The sequence below is a fragment of the Notamacropus eugenii genome, chromosome 2, assembly GCF_028372415.1.
Source record: "Notamacropus eugenii isolate mMacEug1 chromosome 2, mMacEug1.pri_v2, whole genome shotgun sequence".
NCBI classification, from domain to species: domain Eukaryota; kingdom Metazoa; phylum Chordata; class Mammalia; order Diprotodontia; family Macropodidae; genus Notamacropus; species Notamacropus eugenii.
Window position 1 is genome coordinate 54423461 of NC_092873.1, and position 27890 is coordinate 54451350.

Sequence of the window (27890 nt, forward strand, 5' to 3'; positions counted from 1 at the left end):
TTTTGAGTTCCAAATTTTCTCTTCTTCCCCTTTCTCCCCCGTCTTCTCCTCCCCAAGACAGCATGCAATCTGATATAGGCTCTACATATACATTCACATTAAACATATTTTCACATTAGTCATGTTGCAAAGAAGAATTAGAACCAATGGAATGAACTACGAGAAAGAAGAAATAAGACAAAAAAAGGAGAGAGCAAATAGTATGCCTTGATCTTCATTCAGATTCCATAATTCTTTCTCTGGATGTGGATAACATTTTCCATCATGAGTCTTTTCACCTTAGAACCTTGCATTGCTGAGTAGAGCTGTCTATCAGTCATCGCACAGGTCGGCTGTAACTGTATACAACATTTTCCTGGTTCTACACCCCTTGCTCAATATCAGGTCATATAAGTCTTTCTAGGTTTTTTCTAAAATCTGCCAGCTCATCATTATCATCAGCCATTACATTATACACCATGACTTGTTCAGCCGTTCCCCAGTTGATGGGCATCCCCTCAATTTCCAATACTTGGCCATCAGAAAAAGAGCTGTTATAAATATTTTTGTCCATGTGTACCCTTTTCCCATTTGTATGATCTCTTTGGAATACAGCCCTAGAAGTGATATTGCTGGGTGCTCCAACAACTTCCTATCTCTATGAGGAGCCATGGTTTTCTTTATCTTTTGTGGTAGCATCTTAATAATAAGAATTATTTTAAAATATATAATTTATTTTTCAGTTCTCAACATTCATTTCCACAAGAACTTGAATTCAAAATTTTCTCCCCATTTCTCTCCACCCCCCACCCCAGGACAGCATGCACCCTTCTATTACCCACCCTTCTTCAATCCTGCTTCCCCTATATTTTCCTGTAGGGCAAAATAGATTTCTATACACCATTACCTGTATATGTTAATTTCCAGTTGCATGCTAAAACAATTTTTAGTATTCATTCTTAAAGTTTTGAGTTCTATATTCTCTCCCTCCTTCCCCATCCCTCCTCATTGAGAAAACAAGCAATTCAATATAAGTCATACGTGTGTAACAATGCAAAGCACTTCCATGTTATGTTGTAGAAGACTAACCACATTTCCCTCTGTCCTATCCTGCCTTCAATTTATTCCATTCTCTCCCTTGACCTGTTCTCCCACAATAGTATTTGCTTCTGATTATCCCTTTCCCCAATTTTCTGTCCCTTCTATTATCTTCCCTCTCCCATGCTCTTCCCTCTTGCCTTGCTGAAGGGTAAAATAGATTTCCATATCCAATGGAGTGTGTGTTATTCCCTCCTTAAACCAAATCCCATGAGAGTAAGGCTCAATTATTTCCTTTCATCTCCCCCCTCTTCTCCTCCATTGTAAAAGCTCATTTTTCCCTCTTTTATGTGAGATGATTTGCTCCATTCTACCTCTCCCTTTGTCTTACTCCTATTACATTCCATTCAACAGTAAATTTTATCTTTATTAGGTATTTTCCCTTCATATTCAGTTAACCCTGTGTCCTCTATGTGCATATATATTTATATATGTATATACAGGTATATACATATATATATATATACATGTATACACAAATACTTACGTAAATACACATACACCCATGTAAATATACATACCCACACACATATATAATATATACACATACATACCTATACACACCTACATATACATATATACACACATGCATGTGTATGTTCCCTCCAACTACCCTGTCCATTCTAACTGCCGTGAGCTGCCGGGTCCTTCTTACCTAACTCAGGTCTTCAGTGATCATCTGGATAAATGTAATGAGAGAAGAGACCTCCAGAGTCAAACAGAAGTGTAGGCTTTATTCTGGATACCAGCTACATGTCAGCATGCAGGGCTACTGCTCCCCTGCAGGGGGCCCCCTTCTCCTTCCTGAGAAGAGAGGAACCCTCCTCCTCTCAGTATACAGGGCTAGTGCTCCCCGAGGGAACCCGCCGTGGGAGCCCCCTTCTCCCTCCCAAGGAGCAAGGAAAGAGAGCCCTCAGGCTTTCCTGTCCCCATTTAAGCTCTCCCCCTGCTAGTTCACTTGATCGTGGACACCGTGCATGCTCTCAGCCCCTTAGCCAAGTAACAATGGGTGTGCTCAGACCACGGACCAATCTCAAGGGTGGGATGCTCTCCCCAGCAAGTTTCCACTGAGAAGAGGTGGAAAATCGAGATAGCTCGTGTCTCACTCCTCAATTCCCAGCTGTTCCCTGGGGGGCCTCGTGAGAGCTCTGCAGTTTAGAAGCCCTCACCTTTACCTGATCCAAGACTGTTCACCTGAAAACCAAGCTTACACCCCAACACTACCCTAATACTGAAAAAGTCTCATGAGTTACAAATAAGGTGTTTCCATGTAGAAATGTAAACAGTTCAACTTTAATGAGTTTCTTAAGGCTTCTCTTTCCTGTTTACCTTTTCCTGTTTCTCTTGATTGTTGTATGTGAAAGTCAAATATTCTATTCAGCTCTGGTCTTTTCAACAAGAATGCTTGGAAGTCCTCTATTTCACTGAAATTCCATTTACCCCTGAAGCATTATATTCAGTTTTGCTGGGTAGGTGATTCTTGGTTTTAAACTTATCTTCTTTGACCTCTGGAATATCATATTCCAAGCCCTTTGGTCCATTAGAAGCTGCTAAATCCTATTCTATCCTGATTGTATTTCCACAATACTTGAATTGTTTCTTTCTGGCTGCTTGTAATATTTTCTCCTTGACCTGGGAACTCTGGAGTTTGGCTACAATATTTCTGGGAGTTTTTCTTTGGGGATCTGTTTCAGGATTTGTGAATTCTTTCTATTTCTATTTTGCCCTCTGGTTCTAGAATATCAGGGCAGTTTTCTTTGATAATTTCTTAGAAGATGATGTCTAGGCTCTTTTTTGATCCTGGTTTTCCAGTAGACCAATAATTTTTAAATTATCTCTTCTGGATCTATTTTCCAGGTCAGTTGTTTTTCCAATGAGATATTTCACATTGCCTTCTATTTTTTCATTCTTTTGGTTTTGTTTTAGAATTTCTTGGTTTCTCATAAAGTCATTAGCTTCCATCTGCTCCATTCTAATGTTTAAAGAACAATTTTCTTCATTGAGTTTTTGAGCCTCTTTTTCCATTTGGCCAATTCTGTTTTTTAAAGCATTTTTCTCCTCACTGACTTTTTGAATCTCTTTTGCCATTTGGGTAGTCTATTTTTAAAGGTGTTATTTTCTTCAGCATTTCTTTGGGTTTCCTTTAGCAAGCTGTTGACTCACTTTTCATGATTTTCTTGCATCACTCTCATTTCTCTTTCCAATTTTTCCTCCACCTCTCTTACTTGATTTTCAAAATTCTTTTTTAACTCTTCCATGACCTGAGACCATTGCATATTTTTTTGGAGGTTTTGGATGCAGAAGCCTTGACTTTGATGTCTTCTTCTGATGGTATGCTTTGTTTTTCCTCATATGAAAGGATGGAAGAAAATATCTTTTCACCAAGAAAATAACCTTCTATATCTTATTTTTCCCCATTTTCTGGGCATTTTCCCATTCAGTTACTTGACTTTTGAGTCCTTTGTTAAGTGGAGGGTATATTCTAGGGACCTGTAAGTTCTCAGTTCCTCCAAGGTGACACATTCGAGGGAGAGGAATTTACTCCTCTCCTGTCCTGTGCTCTGGCCTGTGATCCACCACAAGTACTTTTTTTCTGCCCTGGATCTGCGAGTAGGATTCCCTCTCTACAGTCACCACCAGCCTCCACAATGCCAGCACTCCTCCTCACCCCAGGATAGCCATTCAGGACTGAAACCCAGATCAGCTGCTTGATTCCCCCAGGGTCTTTAGGCTAGAGCTCCAAAAGTGGATGCTGCTTCCACAGTGGCTGCAACTGCCCTGGGGCACAGGGTGGTGCCTGACCATGCTTCCCTCTCACCCAGGTGAAAGAACTTTATTACTGACCTTTGAAGCTGTCTTTGGCATTTGTGGGTTGAGAAATCTGAGAACTGCAGCTACTGCCTGCGATTCCACTCCCTGAAGCCTGCTCCATTCTTGTCTGTGCTGCTTGCCGCAAGCTGAGCTGTGCTCCACTCTGAATCTGGTGCGATAGACCTTTTCTGTTAGCCTTTCAGGTTGTATTGGGATTCTCTTTCACTCTGTCATTTTGTGGCTTCTGCTGCTCTAGAATTTGTTCAGGGTAATTTTTTATAGGTATGTTATGGGCTATGGGGGAGAGGTAGAGCAGGTCAGTCCTTCTACTCTGCCATCTTGGCTCTGTCCTCAACAATAAGAATTATAAACATAATAAATATAGCATATAACTAACATTACATATAACAGGATAGTTAGCATCTAATAATAAATAGAATTTATGTAGTTCTTTAAGGTTTACAAAGTGCTTTGAATAGTCACATCTCATTTCAGCCTCACAATAGCATTAAGAGATAGTTGCTTTTATATCTTCACTTTACAGATGAGGAGAATGAGCCTGAGAGAGGCTATGTGACTTTCCCAGTATCACACAGCTAGATATGTGAGACAGGAGTTGAACTCTGATCTTCATGACCGCAAATCTAGCACTCTACTCACTGTGCTACCTAATGCATAAGAATGTTCCAGGCTTGAATTTATTCTCTGATTTGTGGTGCAGATGTTTGTAAGTGGCTTAGTGTCTCTTTGACTTATTCTCCCTGTCTTTGGAATAGAGAAAAAAAACCCTGCTCTTTTGTACTTTTTTTGTGAGAATTCTGGAGACAGCTGCTCTGTAAGTCCCACTGAGCTCTGCAGAGGATAGGGCTCTCCCAAATGTGAGGTTTTCCTCAGAATGTCCTTGATGTCTTCCCCTTTGGGGAAGGAGACTTTTGAGTGGTGACTGCCAAAGACCCCAGCTTGTGGAGTAAATGGTGATCAAGATGGTGGTTCCCTGGTGGTGTTCATCATAGGAATGATGGTGATGAGGCAATGCAATAGGGGAGAAGTGGAAAGAGCACTGGATTAGACGTAGTGAACCTGTGTTTGAATCCTGACTTTGGACCATTTTCATCCCTTCTTTGGAATTCGGATTCCTCTTCTGTAAATTAGATGGTTTGCCTGGGTGACTTCTAAGGTCACTGTCACCTCTAAGTCCATGATCTGATAATGATCATAATGATAAAATTAACTTCCATTTCTATAACATTTTATAGTCAATTGTGCTTTATATACCCCATTTGCTACTCATGGTTTAGTAGAAGGCACCTGGGTTCAAATCTCACTTCCTACACCACCAGGGTGACCTTAGACAAATCACCTAAACCTCCCTGGTTTTTAATTTCCTCATCTCTAAGACAAATGGATTATACTTTGTGTAGCATTACTTTGTGTAGTTATACTTTGTGTGGTATTCAGACTATATAATTCTGAAGCAGGTGTCACGGTAGTTGGCTTAGAAAAGTTCATATTTGACATATAAGTTTCTTGTTCCCCATAGGAACTGGTGCCATCACACTGTGACAAAGATGGTTTCCTGTCAAGTGCAGAATGGGTCAGAAACAGTGTTCCAGAGGGTATACCAGAGCTGCCGATGGCCAGGACCGTGTACTAACTTAGTCAGGTAAAAGCCTTCGTGTTATCCTTCTCTCATTGTCCATTTTTCCTTTGCATTTTCTGCCTCAGGCCTCATGAATGGATGATGTTTATCACAGGTCCTTTGACTATGCTGAGTTCTGATTTTGTTAGCTAGGGCAGCTGGCTAAAGCTGAGTAGGCCAGAATGGTGTTTTTGCATTGGGTGTTAGTGATAATTATTAATGATCATATCATGTCATATTATTAATGCAATTACATTAGAATTATGAATGAACAACAATAGCTGGCATAGCACTTGAAGGTTTACAAAGCACTTTAACAGCTTTAGATGTAAAATAAATTGAGATGAAACCGCATCATTTTGGCATGGTTGATGTATGTAGATATCATGAAGTTGTTTTTGTCTCCATATTTCTATTTGTTTTTGGGTCATCTATGTGATTTTGATCGTGTTATAGTCTATCCCCTCAAGGATAACGGTGTAAAAGGATGGGTTATTTTTTCTGTTTTTTTTAAATAAATATTTTAATAAAATTTTTGAGATGTTTTCTGTTTCTTACATCACCATAGGATTCCATGTGTCCCTTTCCCTCCCTGTCACTGAGAGACATCCCATATGACAAATAGTTGTGGGAGGGAGGGAGGATTTTAGAGAGGAAAATCAGCAAAGTTGAGCAGAACACTGAAAAAGTCTGAAAGCAAGCAATGTGTGTGCCACACCTGTGAACTTGGCACTTCCACCAACAGATCGGTTCCAGGTCTCTTCTCAAAATTCTTCATTCAAGTTCAACTTGACCTTTATAATTTTGTCATGTTTATTGTTGGTTTTTCTGGACTGACGGTGTTTTTTCCATTTACACTGTTGTAGTTACTGTGGATGTTGTTTTCTTAGCTGTGTTGATTTCACTTTATTTAAGTTCATGCAAATCTTTCCATGCTTCTCCATATTTATCACACTTTTCTCTTATAGCACAGAAATATTCTATTACATTTATGTAACACAATTTATTTACCCATTTTTCAATTGATGGGCATCTACTTTGTTTCCATTTCTTAGCTATTACAAAAAATGCTACTATCAATATTTTGGAGTATATGGGCACTGTTTTCTTATTGATGTCTATCTTGGGGTATAAGTCCAGTAATAGAGCCTCTGGTTCAAAAGGTGTGGGCATTTTTTAATTCACTTTATTTGTATAATTCCAAGTTGTTTTTCAAAATGATTGTACCTATCTTCCCACAGCCTCTCCAACATTGACAGTTGCCCTTTTTTGTCATTTTTGAAAATTTCCAGAGTATGAGTTAAAACTTCAGAGTTGGTTTGATTTGAATTTCTCTTATTATTGATGATTTGGAACATTTTTTCATGTGGTTATGAATGTTTTTCAGTTTGTCTTTTGAGAACTGTTTGTTCATATCCTTCAGTCATTTATCTGTTGGGGAATGACTATTAGTTATTTGTGTGTAGTGTGTAGAACTACATATATATATGTATATATATATATATAAAACTCCCCTATAAATGTTTATATGTATGTATGTGTGCATATGTACATATATATGTACTATATCTTGGATACTAAATCTTTATCAAAGAAATTTGATACAAAGATTTTTTCCCATTCTACCACTCCCCTTCTCATCTTGGATAAATTCACATTGTCTGTGTGGAAGCTTGCAAGTAATCAAAGTAGTTTATTTCATCTTTTGTAACTGCCTCTATCTCTGGTTTCATTAAGAATATATCTCAACCTGGAGAAGAAAAGATCTAGAGGGATTTAAGTATTGTAAAGGCTGTCATGTGCAGGTGGGATTTGTTGTGTTTGGCCAATGGCTAGAAATTACAGAAAAACAAATTTAGGCCTGATGGGTGGGGTGGGCCAGCTCCAGAGGTGAAGAGTTCTCTTCTTGGGAGGTCTTGAGACAGAACTTGGATGACTACTTGTTGGGTATGTAATAATGGGGATTCCTTTTGTGTATAGGTTAAGCTAGGTGATTGAAGAGGACCCTTCTACCTCTTGTAATTCTGTGACATATACACATGGATGAGATCACAGACCTATTCAAGAAAATAAAAGGCACTGGGTTACCAAGCTTTAAGTATGCGTGGTACTTTTTTTCTAGAAGTTATTCCTTCTTTTTGTGCATCCTCAATTTCTCCTTCTGCATCAATTTCTTCCCATTTGCTTACAGTCATTCTCAGGTCTCTCAGTCAAAAAAAAAAGCCTTCTCTTCAGAAAGCTGGGAAATAATTTTTACGGTCAGTGTCTCTGATAAAGGCTTCATCTCTAAAATATATGGAGAACTGAGTCCAATTTGTAAGCATACATATCATTGAATTGAAAAAATGGTGAAAGGATATGAACAGGCAGTTTTCAGATGAAGAAATTAAAGCTATCCATGGTCATATGAAAAAATGCTCTAAATCACCATTGATTAGAGAAGGGCAAAGTAAAACAACTCTGAGGTACCATATCACACCTATCAGATCAACTAACGTAGCAAAACAGAAAAGTGATAAAGGTTGAAGATGTGTGAAAATTGAAACACTAATGCATTGTTGGTGGAGTTCGGAACTGATCTAACTGTTGTGGAGAGCAATTTGGAAGTATACCCAAAGGGCTATAAAATGGTGCATACTTTGGATCCAGCAATACCACACTAGGTCTGTATCCCAAAGAGATCATACAAATGGGAAAAGGACCCACATATAAAAATATATTTATAGCAACTCTTTTTGTGGTGGTAAAGAATTAGAAATTGAGGGGATGCCCATGAATTGGGGAATGGCTGATCAAGTTGTGGTATATGAAGGTAATGGAATACTATTGTGCTATAAGAAATGATGAGCAGGTAGATTTCTGAAAAACCTGGAGAGACTTGCATGAACTGATACTAAGTGAAATGAGCAGAACCAGGAGAACATTGTACACAGTAACGGTAACATTGTATAGTGACTGACCTTGTTAGACTTAGCTCTTCTCACCAATGCAAGGATCTAAGACAACTCTAAAAGACTCATGATGGAAACTGCCATCCACATCCAGAGAAAGAACTGTGGAGGCTGAATGTACTTGAAGCACGTTATTTCCGTTTGTTTTTGTTTTTCATGGTTTTCCCCTTTTGCTCTGATTTTTCTTTAGCAATGTGACGAATGTGGAAATATGTTTACTGTGATTGTACACGTATTGCTTTTATTAGACTGCATGCCATCTTGGGGAGGGGGAGAGAAGGTGGAAAAAGTTTAAAACTCAAAATCTTATAAAAGTGAATGTTGAAAAGGAAAAAGAAATCTTTAAAAATTAAAAATAAAAATAAAGCCTTCCCTTGACCCTTCTATTTCATCCTGTTCCCACCTTATCTCTGTCCTCCTCTTCATTGTCAAATATCTGATGAAAGTTGCTTATATTTGCTGATTTTACTGTCTCATCATCTAGTCTTTCTTGAATCCTGGACAGATGAGCTTGTGCCCCCACTTTGCTAAAATAGCTCTTTCAGGAGTCACCGATGACCTCCTAATTACAGGATCCAATGGCCTTTTTGTTTGATTCTTCCTCCTCCTTGTTCTGGGCACTATGCTGATCACTGGGCAGCCAGGTGGTGCAGTGGATAGAGCACCAGTGCAGGAGTCAGGAGGACCTGAGTTCAAATCTCATCTCAGACACTTGACACTCACTAGCTGGGTGACCTTGGACAAGTCACTTAACCCCAACTGCCTCATCCTGGGTCATCTCCAGTCATCCTGATGAGTATCTGGTCACTGGATTCAGATGACTCTGGAGGAGAAGTGAGGCTGGTGACCTGCACAGCCCTCCCTCACTCAAAACAAAGTCAAGTGCAAGTCAGGTCATTGTTTCTCTGATAGTAGAACACACGAACACACACACACACACACACACACACACACACATGCTGATCGCTAAAGATACAAAGGAACTTACTCTGAACTTACAAAGGAACTTATTCTAAAAGAGGAAACAACCTTTAAATAAGTAGGTCCATATAAAATTCATATGCAGTAGACAGACAGTAACATTAGTGGAGAATGCCCTACGTGGAGCACTTTGAGAGCTTTTGTCAGTAATGACTGTAGGACGCGTTTACTTACTACCATGTAGGTCTTGCTGTAATTCTTATTAACATTATCTGATGACTCTAGGTAACGAATTGCAAGTTCATTTGGTTTTCACATAGAAAGTAATTGCTCTAACAGTGAAAGTGACAGCTGGTGTCCCAGGCTGTCTGCAAATGCCAGGTGCCCTGGTCCCTGTGCTTGCCCTGTGCTTATCTCTCTATGCCCCTGCCCCCCTGAGTTGTGAGGGGCCTGAAGAAGGTCCCTTGGCATATCCGCTGATGGGCTCTTGGGCCTCCTCTGAGGTCCCTAGAGTCACTGCAGCTGGGCCTGGCTTCGCTGGCCAGTTTTTGATGGCTTGTAATCCATCTGCCCCAGCTGTTCCTCAGTCATGTTTCAGCCACAGCTTTTACACAAGGCACGTTTGTCTTCCCTGGCCAGGGGCCTGCTCTTCTTAGAAATGCTGTGGGATTGAATTCCTGTTCTTTATACCCCTGCAAGTATTGTTGACACTTGCTTTTGGGCTTGCTACTCATTTCCTCACACTTTGCCCTTAATTTCCCTTTTCATTTGTGACCCTCAAAGAGAAGGTATCTGCTGCCAAGCCCAGTAGAAGCACGTCTCCTTTTCCTCTCCTCTGTCTTTTTTGCTTTCATTCTGAGGCAGACTTTTTGTCAGACTATTTGTTCAGTGAGGGAAGGCCGTGGCATTTGGGGACTTCCCTTAAGGATCTGGGGCATCATTGGAGGAGAAGAGGCCAAGGCAGGGAGGGGAACCTCTGAGAGCTGGTGACCTCAGATAGTAGGATTCACTTTGATCTGCCTGGTCCCAGAGGGCAGAAGGAGGATCAACGGAAGCTGCAGAGCCAAGGATTTGGCCTCCATGTAAGGAGAGAACATCCTACCAACCAGAGCCATCCCAATGTGGAATGGCCTAGCCACCTCCCTGGATGGCTGTTTGGAGGACTGGTGACGATGGAGATTCCTCTTCCAATGTTGATAGGACTTGATGCCTGGCCAGGTCTCTTTCTGCCAAGATTCTGAGTTGAAGAGAGCCAAACATAAATGGTTCAGAACTGGAGGTAGAGGAGAGTGCTTGGAGCTGGGATGGACATGCAGGTGTTCATGGAGAAGGCACGAGGAGGAGGCATGGAGGCCAGCCTGCATAGAAGCGCGCTGTGAGGTCAGGAAATTGTTTGACTCTTCATTTGGCTGGAAGCAAGACCAGAGATGGATACTGTGGAAGCAAAACCTGAGAGGACTGAGTATTTCACTCTGCAGGTTAGGCAGTAGGAGCCATGGAAGATGGTTGAGCAGTAATGACATGGTCATACCTGGACAGGAGATTATGTGGCAGACTGTGAAGGACAGAAAAGCTGGTAAACTCTTTGTGGTGAGAACCAAACAAACCGGCCCCACCAGCTCTAAGCATAAACTTGAGGTGTGAGTCTTTCTCTGGGCTTGAGTTTTTCATCTGTAAAATGAGGGAATTAGATGATGATGGTTCTTACCTAAATAAATACTTTTGCAATCCTAGTTCCAAAGAGTTTGCTCTGTGCCACAAACCTGACGGCAGCCTCGGGCACCTCTCCTGCTATGGGGGCTCCAGCCTGGGGGCATCCCTTGAGGAGTTGGGCTCCTCAGAGGCCTACATCTCACTGCAGAGCTCATCACTTCCCTGTCCTCAAAGCTGGAGGGGACCGCTAGGACTGGTTGGATGGAAGGGAAATCCAGGAGCTTGTCTCCTCAAAGAGACAAACTCCCGTCCTCTAGATGCATCATCCTGGCACTGCTGTTTTTAGATATGTAAGAGGCTTAATAGAGCTGTCTTTGAATTCAGTAAGCATTTGTTAAGCATCTACTGCATGTAAGACTGTGGAAAGTCAGTGGACCAGGAGGAAGAATGTAGGGCAACCTTATTTCCTATAATTCTTAATAAAATAAGATCTAAAACAACAGCTTCTGGGGGTTTATCTAAGATTCACAAAGAAATGAAAAATTTGGACAAAGCTGTGATAATGATAGGCCTGAGAACATCAGTGCTGGCAGTTCTGCTGATGGGCACCTGTACCAAGGCTATGTGGCGTAGGATGAAAAGCACAGGAATGGCAGTTGGGAGACCTGCATTTCCACCCTGCCCTGCTGCTGATGAGCTGTGTCATGTTGGCTTGTTGGTGGGAAGGGGAAGAATCCTAGAGGAAAGTTCTCTGAGAGCTCCCTGTTGACTTGCCTTGCCCTTCTGCAAGGTAAAGATAGGGAGAGGTGGGAGCTCAAGGTAAGCACAAAGCTGCCTGGATGTGTTCCGAATGTCGTCTGAAATGTCTGCATTGTGGCAGAGGGGAAAGTATCTGGAGCCAGGGAGCCTGGATTTGGATCATGGCTCTGCTCTTGGCTCCCTGTGGAACCTAGAGCACATCATTCTGGACCTTGGTTTTCTCTTCCATAAAGTAATGGGCTTGTATTAGCTGGTCCATAAGGGCTTTCCAGCATTTATCCTTTGATCCTCGAATGCAGATTCCTTACTCATTAGTCCTAGACTCAAGGATGATGCCAGGATTTGGCTTTGCCTCTGTCTTCTGAGCAAGCCCTTGAGAAGGGAGCAGCTGTATCATTTCACAATTTCTTTCTGTTCTGCTCCCTGTTCCTTATTTCTAGAAGGTTTTCTATTGGTTTGTAGAAGGGCCTTGATACTTCACCTTATGGAAGTTAAATATCGATTGTGGTCAGCAGGGTGCCTCCCCTCCTTGTCCAGGGCTGCTGAATGGTTGTGATCTCCTTGGCTGTGGCCATGAAGCTATGGTACAGCCTTTAAGAGGTCCCGGAATCAGAGGCCCAGAGATCCAGAGCTGGAAGTGACCAGAGGTGGTCTAGTTCAACTCTGGCCATCCAGAAACAATAGAAACAGATACTGCTCACCAGTGAGCTGAGCCTTACAGGACTTTGGGTTGAAATCCTCCTGTACTCTCCCAGCTATCCTCTGCTGAGGGCCCATGTGACGGCTTCCTCCCTGCACTTGGGATGAGCAAGCTTCCACTCTGGCAGTGTGGGCAGCATCAGAAAACTGGCAAAGCAGAGACAGGGCTGTGGAAAAGATGGCATCCTATAGTCTTATCATGACAGGAGAGGAAGCCAGTGAAGGTTCCCAAGGGAACCTCACAGAGCGCCCTGCTGCAAGATGAGATGCAGTCCTTCCCCCATCACCAAGTCTTATTAGCTGGTTTCCCCCTTCCTATTATTTGAAAGAAAAACACCCCTGCAGCAACCACACAATTCATTTTGGCCTGCTGCCACTAGTTTGACAGCTTAGTATCTGTGAATTCCATTGCAGAGCTGCTCAGCTTGTGTTTCTCTTTGTCTCTCACTCCTGCTAAGCCATAGTCTGAGCTCTGGGAAGAGGGGCCTATGACTGAGGTCCCTGACCCCATTTCCCTGAGCAAGGCAACCTCTCCTGCCTCCCACCAACCCAACAGGGCTCTTGTTACACAAGAAGGGCAACGGGGACAACTCTGCTTCCTTCCTGTGCATTTGGGGTTCTAGTAGCAGAAATTTCTTAAGAGAAAGCCTTGAAATTGAGAAATAACCTTGTTTTGCATTTCCTCTTCTTGACAGAAGAGACAGTATGTCTTAGGTACCATCCATTCATTCATTCAACAGATAATTACCAAGCAACTGTTACCTATAAGAGGCTGAGCTGGGGAAAAGAAACACAAGTTTGGTTCTTAGAGCTCTTCCTCTAAAGGAAATAAGTTAACCTCCCTGGACCTTGGTTTCTCCACTTATAAAACAAGGGGTTGTGGAGATCAATTCAATTCCACAAATCTAATCAATATGTATGAAACACTTGCTCTGTGTAAGGCCAGAGTAGGCCTAGCATTGGGTCTTGAGGGCTGGCCTCAGAATTCAGAAGGATCTGGTTTCAAGGCCAACCTCTGACACCAGCAAAGCCATTCCCCCTTTGACTGCAGGTAACCCCATTGTACTGTGAATTACCAAGATGCCTTCATGGGTTTTTGGTAGAGGATGGTCCTCATGGGCGTAGTTTTCTACACCAGTGAACTCACAAGTCTGGAAGAACATTCATAAAGGTACTTAGCTCAGGGCTGAACAGCCCCCACTCTCAAGGACTTTATAGTCTATCAACCATTCAGTCATCTAGCATTTAGTAAGTGCCTACTATGTACCATGTACTGGGGAAACAAAGCAAAGTAGAAAGAGGCCCTGCCCATGAGGAGACCACATTCTAATGGGAGAGACAACATGCCCGCAACTATTACAAACAGGAAATAGAAAGGATGAAAACATTATTGGCGTTGTGACTTGAGATCAACATATTCTCCGGTCACCAAGTATGGTTTCGGATACTGCATTCTTTGGTCTTTAAACTAGCATATACCTAGAAGAATGGATAGTAAGACATTTGTTTTAAGTTCATATATTCCAAGATGGTGAGGGAGTCCTGGTCCACTTTCCTGATCTTGAGATTTGACTGAAACCTTCCTGCCCTCAAAGGCATCTCTGCAAATGCTCCCACTTGCATGGGTAAGCATGGCAGGAGTTTCATGATCGTCATCATCCAGTGGCAATTCTCAGCCTTCAAATTGTGATGGGGTATAAGATTTTGAATTGGAGAAGACTTGAGGGATCACTAGTTCATCTCATCCTGCGTTTTTTTTTTTTTTTTTTTAATTATTAAATTTATTTATTTAACTTTTAACATTCATTTTCACAAAATTTTGGGTTACAAATTTTCTCCCCTTTTATCCCCTCCCCCCCCAAACACCAAGCATTCTAATTGCCCCTATGACCAATCTGCTCTCTCTTCTATCATCCCTCTCTGCCCTTGTCTCCATCTTCTCTTTTGTCCTGTAGGGGCAGATAGCTTTTTATACCCCTTTACCTGTTTTTCTTATTTCCTAGTGGCAAGAACATTACTCGACAGTTGATCCTAACACTTTGAGTTCCAACTTCTCTTCCTCCCTCCCTCCCCACCCCTTCCCTTTGGAAGGCAAGCAATTCAATATAGGCCATATCTGTGTAGTTTTGCAAATGACTTCCATAATAGTTGTGTTGTATAGGACTAACTATATTTCCCTCCATCCTATCCTGTCCCCCATTACTTCTATTCTCTTTTGATCCTATCCCTCCCCATGAGTGTCGACCTCGAATTGCACTCTCCTCCTCATGCCCTGCCTTCTATCATCCCCCCCACCCTGCTTGTCCCCTTATCCCCCACTTTCCTGTATTGTGAGATAGGTTTTCATAACAAAATAAGTGTGCACTTTATTCTTTTCTTTAGTGGAATGTGATGAGAGTAGACTTCATGTTTTTCTCTCACCTCCCCTCTTTATCCCTCCACTAATGAGTCTTTTGATTGCCTCTTTTATGAGAGATAATTTGCCCCATTCAATTTCTCCCTTTCTCTTCCCAATATTTTTCTCTCTCACTGCTTGATTTCATTTTGTTTTAAAGATATGATCCCAACCTATTCAATTCACTCTGTGCACTCTGTCTCTATGTATGTGAGCGTGTGTGCATGTGTAATCCCACCCAGTACCCAGATACTGAAATGTTTCAAGAGTTACAAATATTGTCTTTCCATGTAGGAATGTAAACAGTTCAGCTTTAGTAAGTCCCTTATGACTTCACTTTGCTGTTCACCTTTTCATGGTTCTCTTCATTCTTGTGTTTGAAAGTCAAATTTTCTTTTCAGCTCTGGTCTTTTCATCAAGAATACTTGAAAATCCTCTATTTCATTGAAAGACCATTTTTTCCCCTGAAGTATTATAGTCAGTTTTGCTGGGTAGGTGATTCTTGGTTTTAGTCCTAGTTCCTTTGACTTCTGGAATATGCTGTTCCATGCCCTTCGATCCCTTAATGTAGAGGCTGCTAGATCTTGTGTTATCCTGGTTGTATTTCCACAATACTTGAATTGTTTCTTTCTAGCTGCCTGCAGTATTTTCTCCTTGACCTGGGAACTCTGGAATTTGGCCACAATGTTCCTAGGAGTTTCTCTTTTTGGATCTCTTTCAGGCGGTGTTCTGTGGATTCCTTGAATATTTATTTTGCCCTCTGGTTCTAGAATCTCAGGGCAGTTTTCCTTGATAATTTCATGAAGGATGATGTCTAGGCTCTTCTTTTGATCATGGCTTTCAGGTAGTCCCATAATTTTTAAATTGTCTCTCCTGGATCTATTTTCCAGGTCTGTTGTTTTTCCAATGAGATATTTCACATTATCTTCCATTTTTCCATTCTTCTCTCTTTGTTCTGTGATTTCTTGGTTTTGCATAAAGTCATTAGCCTCCATCTGTGCCATTCTAATTTTGAAAGAACTATTTTCTTCAGTGAGCTTTTGAATCTCCTTTTCCATTTGGCTAATTCTGCTTTTGAAAGCATTCTTCTCCTCATTGGCTTTTTGAACCTCTTTTGCCAATTGAGTTAGGCTAGTTTTTAAGGTGTTTATTTCTTCAACATTTTTTTGGGTCTCCCTTAGCAGGGAGCTGATCTGCTGTTCATGCTTTGACTTCATGTCTCTCATTTCTCTTCCCAGCTTTTCCTCCACCTCTCTAACTTGATTTTCAAAATTCTTTTTGAGCTCTTCCATGGCCTGAGCCCATTGGGTGGGCTGAGACACAGAAGCCTTGATTTCTGTGTCTTTGCCTGATGGTAAGCATTGTTCTTCCTCATCAGAAAGGAAGGGAGGAAATGCCTGTTCGCCAAGAAAGTAACCTTCTATAGTCTTATTTCTTTTCCCTTTTCTGGGCATTTTCCCAGCCAGTGACTTGACCTCTGAATATTTTCCTCACACCCACCTCACCTCCTGATCCTCCCAGCCCGTGTTTGTGGTCTGAGATTCAAATGCTGCTTCCAGCCTCAGGGCTTTTGGCGGGGGCAGGGCTGCTATTCCGTATGAGATTATGATCTGGTGCTGAGATCGGGGCAGGGCCACCTCTCAGGCTCAGTTCCCTCAGGGGGTTTATGCGCAGACCTTCTGCAATAGATTCAGGCTCCCGCCCGCTTGGGGAGCCCCTGTCTGCAGCCGCCTCTCAGCTTCTACCTCCCGGGGGGGGGGGCCTGAATTATGGGGGCACCCCACTCCCCTCTCGACCCGCCAAAGAGACTCTCTCACCCACCCCTGTCACCTGTGGGTGGAGGGACTTGTGCGGCCGCTGGAGATCCCGTCCCTGAAGCCTGCTCGGATCTGTTTCTCTCGGTGCCGCAGCCGTGGCCGCAGCAGGTCTGGGCTGGGCTTTGTGTCTGCAGCGTGACGGACCTTTTGCGAGAGGTTTGCAGATCCCTCTGTGGGTGGAGGGACCCGTGTGGCCGCTGGAGATCCTGTCTGTGAAGCCTGCTCGGATCTTTTCCTCTCGGTGCCGCGGCCGTGGCAGGGCTGCAATCAGCTCCCAGTCCCGGCGCCCAGTCCGCAGCGCGAAGGACCCCCCGGCGAGAGGTTTGCAGGTCTCTCTGGAACAGAAATCTCCCTCGCTCCAATGTTCCGTGGCCTCTGGGTGCGGAATTCGCCGTGAGTTACTTCCCTGTAGCCATTCTATGGGTTGTGGGTTCAGAGCTATGTGTATGTGCGTCTTTCTACTCCGCCATCTTGGCTCCGCCCCTCGATCCATCCTGCGTTTTTATAGATGAAGAAGCTGCAGCTCAGGTAGATTAAGTAATGTCCCACATGTAGTGAACAGCAAATCAGCAAACCTAGTTTTCCTGGCACCAAACCTCAGATTCTTTCTTTGATGCCCTGGCTCATTTTTAGTCAATATTTAGGAAGATATGCTGTCTCTCTGTTTGGTAGCTTACAAAACTCGTTGAGAATAAGAGCCCCTAGAGCCTCTCCCTGCTGTTACCCTGCAGAGGAGAGGTCCAGGCAAGTCAAGAGAGAATCTCTGGAAAGCTTTCTCTTCATATGACTTCTCCCCCTCCTACGTCCAGTCATATATGAAATTGACTTGGCTGGCCACCTACATGGGGAGCTAGAAAGTTCTAGAGCCATTCTAGGTCACCCAAAGAGCAGGTTTGTTGCTCAAGAACTTAGGCATTACTGATGATTCTCTGGTTATTATAGACTCCAGGTTAATAACTCATCTCTGCATTAAATTGTAATGAACCCTGAACATTGTCATGTGGTTAATACTGTGACCTCAACTCTGTTTTTCCCCCAAGGGTGCATTATGAACTCAGCCGTGTGATCTTATCCCTGTTTCTATGAAATGAGGAGGGTGTACCTCATTTTATGCAAAAAGTATTCCTGAAAGTTTAGTGGACTTTGAGTATGCTGAGTTGTACAGTAATGCACATTTTGGTAAATAAAAGTAGAATATGGACTGAACTTCTAATGCAGTAGAGAGCTAGCTCTTTAAAAGGAGTCAATGCCAACTCTACTTTCATACACTTGTTCTCACCTATGCTAGGAAACACTCCTTCCTGTCTTCCTTCTCTCAGAATCCTTGAATCATAGAGCTTAGCAAATGCTTGTGGTTTGGTTGCTAAGCCATGAAATTATCCCTAGAATTCCTTCATCATCCCAGGTGACCAGACACTATAGGACTAGCTGGATAGAGCCCCGAAGGGCATCTCCTAGAGAACTGTGAGCTTAGCTCCTTGTCTCTTTTTCTCTCCTTGCTTCTACTCTCAGGTCTTGATAGTTCACTTGAGACAATGCACAATAGGTCTCTCTGGAGCTTTTTATCTGGAGAGCATGTTCTGGTGACCCCAGTTGCCAGCCAATATCATAAAGTCCTCTACTATGTAACCTTGGATAAATTGTTTCTCAGATTACTATAAAAGGAGGGGTCCTCTTTGATGCTCTCATAAGATGATGGTATCCTAGATTTAGCACAGGAAGGGAATTCAGGTCATCTAGTCCATGATGTCAAACTCAAATAAGAAAACTACAAATTAATATTATCTATGCTGCATTATACTTTACCTATTTTGTCAGACATTTCCCAATTACATTTCCACCTGGTTCAGGGGCACTCAGTTTTGTGACTGATTGTGGCCCTCAGCTTGTGAGTGTGACACCTGACAACTTCATCATTTAGAGGTGAAACTGAGAGGGGGGCATTAAGTAATGTGCCCAAGGTCACAAAGTGGTAGAGACAGGATCGAACCCAGCTCACCTAACCCCTGGGGGGTCAGATCGCTTCCCAAGGTGCCTTGCTGCTTGCTCCTTGCTCATATTATTTAGGCTTAGGGCTCATAAAACTTCCAGAAGAAAAAACTTCCAGATGAGGAAACTCTGCCAAGGGAGGACAGCACCATCTCTGCAGCTAGCAGCCTTAGATTGCGGCTTGCTCAGGGTCACACAGCTCATACATGAACCCACATCTTCTTGGCTCCCAGACCAGGTCTTAGGTGTACTGTTCCCTAAGTCAGAGAAGAAGCTTTCTGAGCCCAGTGCCAGGAATGTCAAAAAGAAGGAGCCTTTGATCTGAAGGAGAGTCAATAGTTTCCTTTCATTTAGGATCTAAGTACCATGTGCCATTAGCTGAATTTCCTTGGAATGGGGGAGGGGAGGGTCAGTAGTTGTACAGGCAACCATAGGATCTGAGAGAAGTCCACAGCAGTGACATAGGAGTGACCAGAGCTTGTCTATTTTAGCACCATCAGGACTCTTAAAATCAGTCAGTCTACATACCCACAATATACCAGACGTTGTGCCGAGTACTGAGGATATCAGAATGATGACTTAGAATCACAGCATCTCAAAGTTGAAATAGAAATTCATCTACTCCAACTTGTGCCTGAGCAGGAATCCTTCCAATGGCACCAAGCTATACTTATCGTGCCTTTGCTAAAAAAGACTTGGACTTCTAGGAATGGAGAACTCACTACTAACTGTGGAAGCATGGTCCATTTTTTGGTTAGTGTTAAGTGCAAAGAATCTTTGGATCTGATCTGATGTATGCTCTCATCATTGGTCTGAGATCTATCCTTCAGGGACAAGTAGAACAAATGGAATTCCTCTATCACTTGACAATCCTTCAAATATTTGAAAGCACCCATGATCTCCATGACTTGAAGATTAACATAAAAAACTAAGCTCTTGGCAACTGGTCCCATCGCTTTCTGGCACATAGAGGGAGAAGAAATGGAAGCAGTGCCAGATTTTATATTCCTGGGCTCAAAGATCACTCTGGTGACAGCAGCCATGAAATTAAAAGATACTTGCTCCTTATAAGGAAAGCTATGGCAAACCTGGACAACAGACTACAAGGCAGAGACATCACCTTGCTGACCAAGGTGCTTGCAGTCAAAGCTCTGGTTTCTCTGGTAGCAATGTATGGCTGTGAAAGTTGGATTGCAAGGAAAACTGAGCAACACAGAATGGACACTTTCTAATTGTGGGGCTGGAGAAGACTTTTGAGAGTCCCTTAGACAGCGAGGAGATTAACTCAGTCAAAACTTAAAGAAATTACTTAAAACTTAAATATAGGAAGGTCAAGCACTGAAACTGAAGCTGAAATACTTTAGCCACATAATGAGAAGACAGGACTCATTGGAAAAGACTCTAATGTTGGAAAAGATGGAAGGCAAAAAGACAAGGGGACGGCAGAGGGTGAGATGTCATGGAAACAACAAACATGAACTTGGAGGAGACAGTGGAGGACAGGAGGGTCCGGCTTGCTCTGGTCCATGGGGTCATGAAGAGTCAGACATGACTGAAAACAATAGAATTGATCTCCCCTCTCCCCTCCAAGGCTGCTTCTCCCTAGGCTAGATATCCTTTCCTTCTCTCAGACCTCTTGGAGAATGGTTTCAAGTTTCCTCATCATCTTGGGCACTTTTATCTGGAGTTTGTTAATTTTGCTTCTAAAATCTGGCCCTAGGAAGGATATACTTCAATACAGATTTGGTCTGACTTGGATGTACAGATACAATACAGATTTGGTCCTGAGTGCAAGGAGACTGTGACTTGGCTTTTGTCTGTGATTTTATTGTTCCAGGTGACACATTTCTGCCAGTTCAGATGGAAACTTACCTTACAAGTTAGAATCTTGGAGAGTGACCAGGAACCCTAGGAGGTGCCAAGATCACACAGCCCATATATGTCTGAGCTGGGATTTGAAACCTGTTTTCTCTGAGTGCAGTATTGGCTCTTTATCCAGTACACTAGGCTTCACAATATTCCTGTTAATGCAAACAATTCATCATACTATTGACGCACTGAATTATTAAAACTCTTATGTCTTCTTTCTTTGAATAAATCATTTACTTGGGCACTTGATTTTTTGGGCCCATGTTTAAGACTTTTTGTTTTGTCTTACTAAATTTTGTATCATTACTTTTAGGACATTTTTCCAGTCTGAAATTGTTTTGGATCTTAATTTAATCTTAATCTGTTAACTGTTTCTCCTGGCTTTGTATCATATGCCAATTTTGTAAGCGTATCATCCAACAGAATGTAAACTCCTTGGAGGCAGGTACTGTTCCATTTTTTTTTGCCTTTATATTCCTGACCAGCATAATGCCAGGTAGGAGCTTAAGAAAATCTTGTTGATTGATTGATGTATGTATTGATTCAAGTCATTGATTTAAAATGCTGAACCAACCTGGGTCAAAGACAGAGCCCTATGGTTTTCTAAAAATCTCTCCATATTAATATAGATTTATTAATCATTGTTCTTTGGGTCCACCTGGTTCTAAGCCCATGTCTCTATTTGCCCACAAAGTTATCATGCTTTGTCAAATGAGTTATGGAACTCTAAACATAATTTTCATGACATTTTGCTGATATCTTAGTTTAGTGACACATAGCTTATTCATAGTGAATCCATTCTGGGATCACAGGAGTCACCTCTTTTCTATGTGCTAAGTACTGACTCTTTAATAAAATATGCTAGAATTTCCTTAGGAGTTGACATCAAGTTTATTGGCCTTTAGTTTGAAGTATCTACTTTCCTCACCTTTTTGCAAATGGAGCCACATTTGCCCTTCTCTAGACCTGGGCTACTTCTAGATTCACCTTGATTCTCAAAGATTACCAATAGTACATTAGCAATCCCACTGTCACAGTATTTCGGTGCCCTCCAGCGTAGTTCAGCATGGGCAGGCAAAGCAAATTCAATGCTGGTCGCTGGGTGCTCTTTGGCTGTCATGGGTTTCATTCCTGTGTGAACCATTCCAGCCCTCCTTTCTCTCCTTCTCTCCCCCCCAGCCTTACCAGTAGAAGACCATTTCCTTTGGAGATAATGTTTGTAAACCCTTGGCACAGTGCCTGGCATATGGCAAGCATTAATAAATACTTATTCCTTCCATCTTTTCTTTTGTAGCAAAAACAGAAGTAAAGAAAGAATGGAATAGTTTCAATTTCTTTCCATTGTTTATCTTCCCATGTACCTCCACTTGAGAGGCTGATACGATCATAATCTTTCTCTTATAATTGGGAGACAGTTGCAGGAGAGTGGAACTAACACAGGGTTTGGAGCTAGAGGATATGGATTCTACTCTCAGTTCTGCTGATTTTGTGACCGTGGGGAAGTCATCTCCTCCCTTGGGCCCCCATGTCCTTATGTGGCAGAAAGGGTTTCACCTAGAGGACCCTTAAAATTCCTCCCACCTCTATAATTTTATGGTCCTATTTTAAAGTCCTTTTTTGTCTTTAGCATTTATCATAAGTCTTAGCTAATATTATAGTAATAATAACTAACATTTATATTGTGCTTACTGTGTGCCAGGTTGGGTTTTGGCCTTCCTGATATAGTATTCTTATAGTAATTTTTAATATTTGTTCTCAGTTGCCTGCCTTAGTTTCTGTTTCTTATATTTACTCCAATTCTTAAAGGATCCATTATGTTATTTCTTTAGGTACTTCTTCTGTTGATGGTAAACACAACTCCCTTGTGCCCTAGAAGACAGTTTCAAGAGTTGCTATGCCCACAAACATTTATAACCTACTGGCCAGTCTTTTGAATGAACCTCTTAAAATGTAAAATAGTTGGTTCTTGGAAACCAGGCACACAATCCATTGCTGGGTCTATGGTTGAAGTTTTCCTGCCTTGATCACACTTGCCAGACCTTGCTTGTCTTTGGATTGGTCATGGATGATCTACTTTCAAGTCATGATATCTCTTTGACATGGCCTTTTAAAGCCTGAGCTTGTCTATGCATTCTCTATGGAATCATATTGATATTTCTAAATCAGACAAGATTTAGAAGTCAAGCAATCAGCAAACATTTATTAAGCACCTACTGTGTGCCAAGCACCATGCCAAACACTTGAAATACAAAGAAAACATGAAAATATTCCCTGCCATTGTGGGAAGAGGCCACACACATACATATAGTAGATATGAACAAGATACATACACAATATAGGTACAAGGTCACCTTCATGATGACTCTCAGGATTTCAGGGGTTAATTTTATTTTGCCCATCCCTGCCCCCTAGCTACCTTTGCTTCTGCGCCCTCCCCTCCCCCACAACTAGGTCCCGCTTTTTTCTTGAGGCTGTCTCTCAAACTCCATCAACAAGGCCATTTGCTTTGACGGCATTAGCCGGCCAACATATTCCAGATGTGAAAAGAGGAGGGTGTTTGTCTGAATTCTCAGCTTGCTTCTCTATTTCCCAAATCACCTCCTCTAGCCTTTGACCCCCTTTGCCAGGCTCAGCTTGGCAACAGATACTCCCCCACAACTCCCTTCATTTCGTTTGGGCCAGCCCCTTTCTGGGGCTGGCCAGGGAGACACTTTAAAAGGCTTCAGTTTGATGTTTTGTTTTGTTTTTCCCCTTTCCTGTCCTGTGAAAATGAAATCCTTTGAGGAACATTCTCCTCGGCCTAGACCTGACCTGTTCAGATTCCCATGTTAATAGAAGCCTCTTCTCAGGGGGTGCTTAATCGTGCTGTACCCCACTTAGGTCAAGTCATGGTCAAACAGGTTTGTTCATCAAGTAAGGGAGACAAATGGAAGAAAGATATTTCCCTTTTTTGTGCGCAGTTGGTCATTCTGAAAAGGCCTTGGGGCTGCCATGTATGTTATCAGTCTTAAAAGAACCTCAGAGAAGTAGAGCAAGTTCCTCTGGCCACTGGAATGTGTGGCTTGATGGGTATGAAAAAGGGGGTCAAATTTTGCATAGCAGGATTGGCCTGTGGTAGCTGGTTATTTAAGCTCCTTTTTCCTCATTCCAGACCCATGGCTATTAATCCAAAGATTAATGGACTTCCTGCCTCCTTGAAACCCCTACACCCACTTTCCTTTTGTGTCCCCAGATTCTCTGCTCTCATTACCAAGCTGTTTCTTTTCATTCCTTTTCCTATGCAAGAGAGTATAGTGCAGAGACAGAAGCCAGGGCTTGAGAGGCTGAGCTCTGCTTTGTTATGGGCTCAACCTTCTTCCCTCTTGCACAAGAGTGTTTCTCAAGTGAGGCCTTGGTGAGAAGGAAGGGCAGCTTCCTAGAGCACCAGCTTTTGAATATAGAGGTTTGCCTCCTGGCCATGATTTCTCTTGACATCTGTCCCCAAGTTTCCTATGTAGCCATTCCCAAAGATGTCCAAGCAACCATTCTGTGGGGTGACCCATCAGCAGAACCCATGGGATGACTTGAAGGGAGTGGCCATAGAAAGAGGCCATAGAAAATGTGTGCTCTAACACAAGCCACCGAAGACCAGCCCACCTGTTCTGAGCACCCAATAGCTAAAAATCTTTCTTTAGTTAAACAATCTTTCTAGAGATATGGATTAGGTCTTTGGTCTAAATACCAGGTAGGGACTAAGACACCCTCTGGTTGAAAATAAACATCAAGGAATCAAGGGACCTTCATCTAATCCAGGGGGTGAGGAACCTGTGGCTATAAAGCCACATGTGGCCTTCTGGGCCCAAGGTTGCACTTAAGGACCTAGAAGACCGCATGTGGCCTTAAGACCACAGGTCTAATGCTAGTATCACTACTGACTTGGCAGAAACCCTGAATAAGGCAGTTCATTCCCTCCTTTGAGTCTGAGCTCCTTTCCTCCCCAGGATCAGATTCGGTGGTGTTAAACTCAAATAGACACAGATCCTTGCTGGTCATGTATTAGAAAACCACAAACTAACATTATCCATTTGTATTTTATTTGTATTTGTTTTTTCCAGCATTTCCCAGTCACATTTTGATTTGCTTCTGAGGATGTGGGAGCTTTGCAGGTCACTTCCTGTGGCTGTGAGTTTGACACATATGGAGAAGATGGTCTCTAACATCTCTTCTAGCTTCAACGTGCTCTGATTTTATACAAATGAATCACATGGTTGTCAGGCAGGAAATCCCACTCAAGGGAAGAGAAAGGGTACACTGAGACCTATCTCCCCAGATCGAGTTACTCCTCGGTACTGCCCAATGTTGTTTTCCTCCATGAAAGTTCTGAGGCCTCTGAGCCCCCCACAGAGATGAAACACATGCAGAAAACCCTGCTAAGTATGGGTCTTCTTTATCTTTCTATCCATTTACCTTGATCCTTTGTGAGATGGCTTCTAGAAATGCAGATGTTTTCATGTGTTTATCTTATGTTACTTAGGAGATGTTACCTTGCCTTCTGTTGCAATTTTTGCCTTTATTTTTGGTTCATCATCTTGGGTTTTTCTGGGTCATTTTCAAATAGATATTTTAACTTCTTAATTACCTGTGCGTTTTCTTTAATTTCTTTTTATGCCATACTACTGTGACTAGGATTTCCAAAACAAAGTTAGATAGCAGTAGGAAGAGGGAATATTCTTGTTTATTATGTGTTTTCAGTGAGAAGGATTTTAGTCTTGTATGCAATATTAACTCATGATTTCACATATATTTTTCACATTGTAGAAGAATTATTTTCTTTTAGTTAAGATTTTTGAGCATAAATTTCATTATACAATTACTGTATTCATTGACTTTTTACATTCTCTTGTGTTCTTACCTCCTTGGATTATGGCTTCTTAAATACAAAATGTGTGCTCTGCTTTATTAGAATCCCCCATTGGAAGAAAGAAAGATGCTTCAAAGATGTATTATTTCCTGCCTCCTACTTTGCTAGGGAAATACTGATCAGAGATCATGAAAAACAGGAACCGATGAGCCCCGAGGGGCAGGATAAGTCGAAAACACCAACAAATTTAAAGTTTTAGCTCTATTTGTGGATGTAGGGGCGTTAGACATCTTTAAGGTGGATAGGGAGGTTTGCGCCAAACCCCTAACCATGGAGGCCACAGAAGAGCCTCTCTTGCTTTCTTCTCACCAAAGGATAAACAACCCAACTAAGAGTCAGTAATACTTAGGAGGACCAGGGATCATAGAGACTTTTCGAGTTCAGAATGGGAATAGGTTTTGGGAAAAAATCATGAGTTATGTTTTGGACATATTGAGTTTGAAATACTTATGGGCCATCCAATTTGAAATGTCCAGTAGGTGAGTGGTAATGTAAGATGAGAGAGAGAAACAGAGAGACAGAGAGACAGAGAGAGACAGACACAGACAGACAGAGACAGAGAAGAGCTAGCTTATAGACCTGGAAGTCATCTGCATGAGATAATAATCATGGAACTGATGAGGTGGTCATCATGAGAAATGGCATAGGTAGCCAGATAAGAGAAAACTGAGGATACAGCCTTTGGAGGATTCTTACAGTTTGGGAACATCAATGAAGAGAAGAGAACGTTCAGAAAAAGAGGGCATTTACCAGTGTCATGTTGCAGAGAGGTTAAAGAGAACGAGGATTGAAAAATGACCGTTATAGTTGGCAATTAAGAGATTCTAGAAGAATTTGGGTAAGGTTATAAAAGAATCAAATCATATGGGAGAAGTTCTTGCTAACCGGTGACATGGATGGGGTATGGAATTAAAGAAGGTTCTATGGAAGAAAAGTAATGTGGCATCCAGTCATCTTCCAAGTGTCATGCATCCACATAGTCATACCCTTAGCTCACATATTTGACCAGCTGAATGTCTCTTGGTGTGTTATCTAAGCACAACATGCTGGTCATCCTCACAAAGTGGCACTTTAACATTTGGGTAGGGTTGGAATCTACATTGGTCCACAGTAAAGCCTGAGGCTCCCCAGAGCTGTCTTAGATGTTTGCCCCACCCAGAGGAGCTGGACACAAAACATAACTCCCCTTAGGATCTTGGGTCAAGTGGCAAAGATCTATAGTACAAGCCAAAAACAGTATAGGAGGCTGGTGTGGACTGAAGGTCTAAAGGACCTAGCAATGCATCTGGACTAGTTTGAGGTTATCAAGGAACCTGATGAAGCAGCTCCACCTACTGGTGTTTCTAGATATTGTTAAATCATAGGTTGATCATAAGTAATAGAATGACCAGTTCCGATTTTGAATAAAAAGATCCATGATTTTTAAAAAAGATGGATTGAATCTTTTTTCCTCCTTTCCACTCCTATTGTACTGGCTGTCTTGGTGGAAAGGACATACTCTATAATCTTTGTAAGTAAGTATGGCAATACCAACTTTGTTGATAAGTTCTCAAGCCCCCCTCATCCTTCTGCCTTGACCGGTGGCCTGCAGCAAAGGTGTCAAACTGGGGCCTGCCCACGTAGCTGGCAAGACTCCTCAGTGCCTCATGAAGCAGAATAAAATGCATTTGGGAACTGTTAACCAAATAAGTAAAAATGCGACATAACATAGACAATGTTAATTTGTGGTTTTCTAAATCCATATGCCTTGAGCAGGGAACCATTTTTGTTTGAGTTTGACACTACTGGCCTACAACATTATGCTGGTGAGTCTTAGGATAGTAATGGAGGGCAAACCTTCAGATTATAGGAATATTTTTAATTTCTCAAGATAAAATATGTTCATATTGCTTTGAATAGATACTATGTGATCAGACACTGATCAGAGAGAGTAGCTCTGGTGTTGTGGAACGAGCACTGGAGTTGTAGATGGAAACTCTGGAAGTCTGTTAGCTGATAATCTTCACCAACTTCACCAGCCTCAATTTTCTCATCTATAAAATGGAAGTAATGAGACGTAGAGTGTCTACTGCACAGGGTTGTTGGAAGAGGACCAGATGAGACTAAAGACTCATCACGTCATAATATTAGAGAGGAAATAGATGTTAGAGACTTTCTAGGTCAGCTCCTTCTTTTGACAAATGAGGAAACTGAGACTCAGAGAGGTTAAGAGCTTTGCCCAAGGTCGCATAGCTAATGTCTGAGGTAGATTCCTGACTCCTGGTCCAGCAATTCTATTCAATGGGTCATGCTTTACAAACTTTAAAGTGCTATAACCATTTATGAGTATTATTATTAGTCTCTGTGTCAGAAGAAAAAAGCCACAGACTTAGCTTCTCTTCATTGTCATTCAAACAACATAATCTGATAT

At 42.1% G+C, this 27890-nt stretch overlaps 1 protein-coding gene across 4 annotated transcripts in view; it reads left to right on the forward strand.

The window, feature by feature from the left end:
- COL26A1 (collagen type XXVI alpha 1 chain) overlaps nucleotides 1-27890 on the forward strand; it is a 324033-nt gene that overhangs the window by 93640 nt on the left and 202503 nt on the right. For all 4 annotated transcript variants that reach the window (XM_072640359.1, XM_072640358.1, XM_072640356.1 and 1 more), the window contains one exon: nucleotides 5429-5551. In XM_072640359.1, the coding sequence (XP_072496460.1) occupies nucleotides 5457-5551 (95 nt within the window). In that variant the 5' untranslated portion in view covers nucleotides 5429-5456. The remainder of the gene's footprint in view (nucleotides 1-5428; nucleotides 5552-27890) is intronic.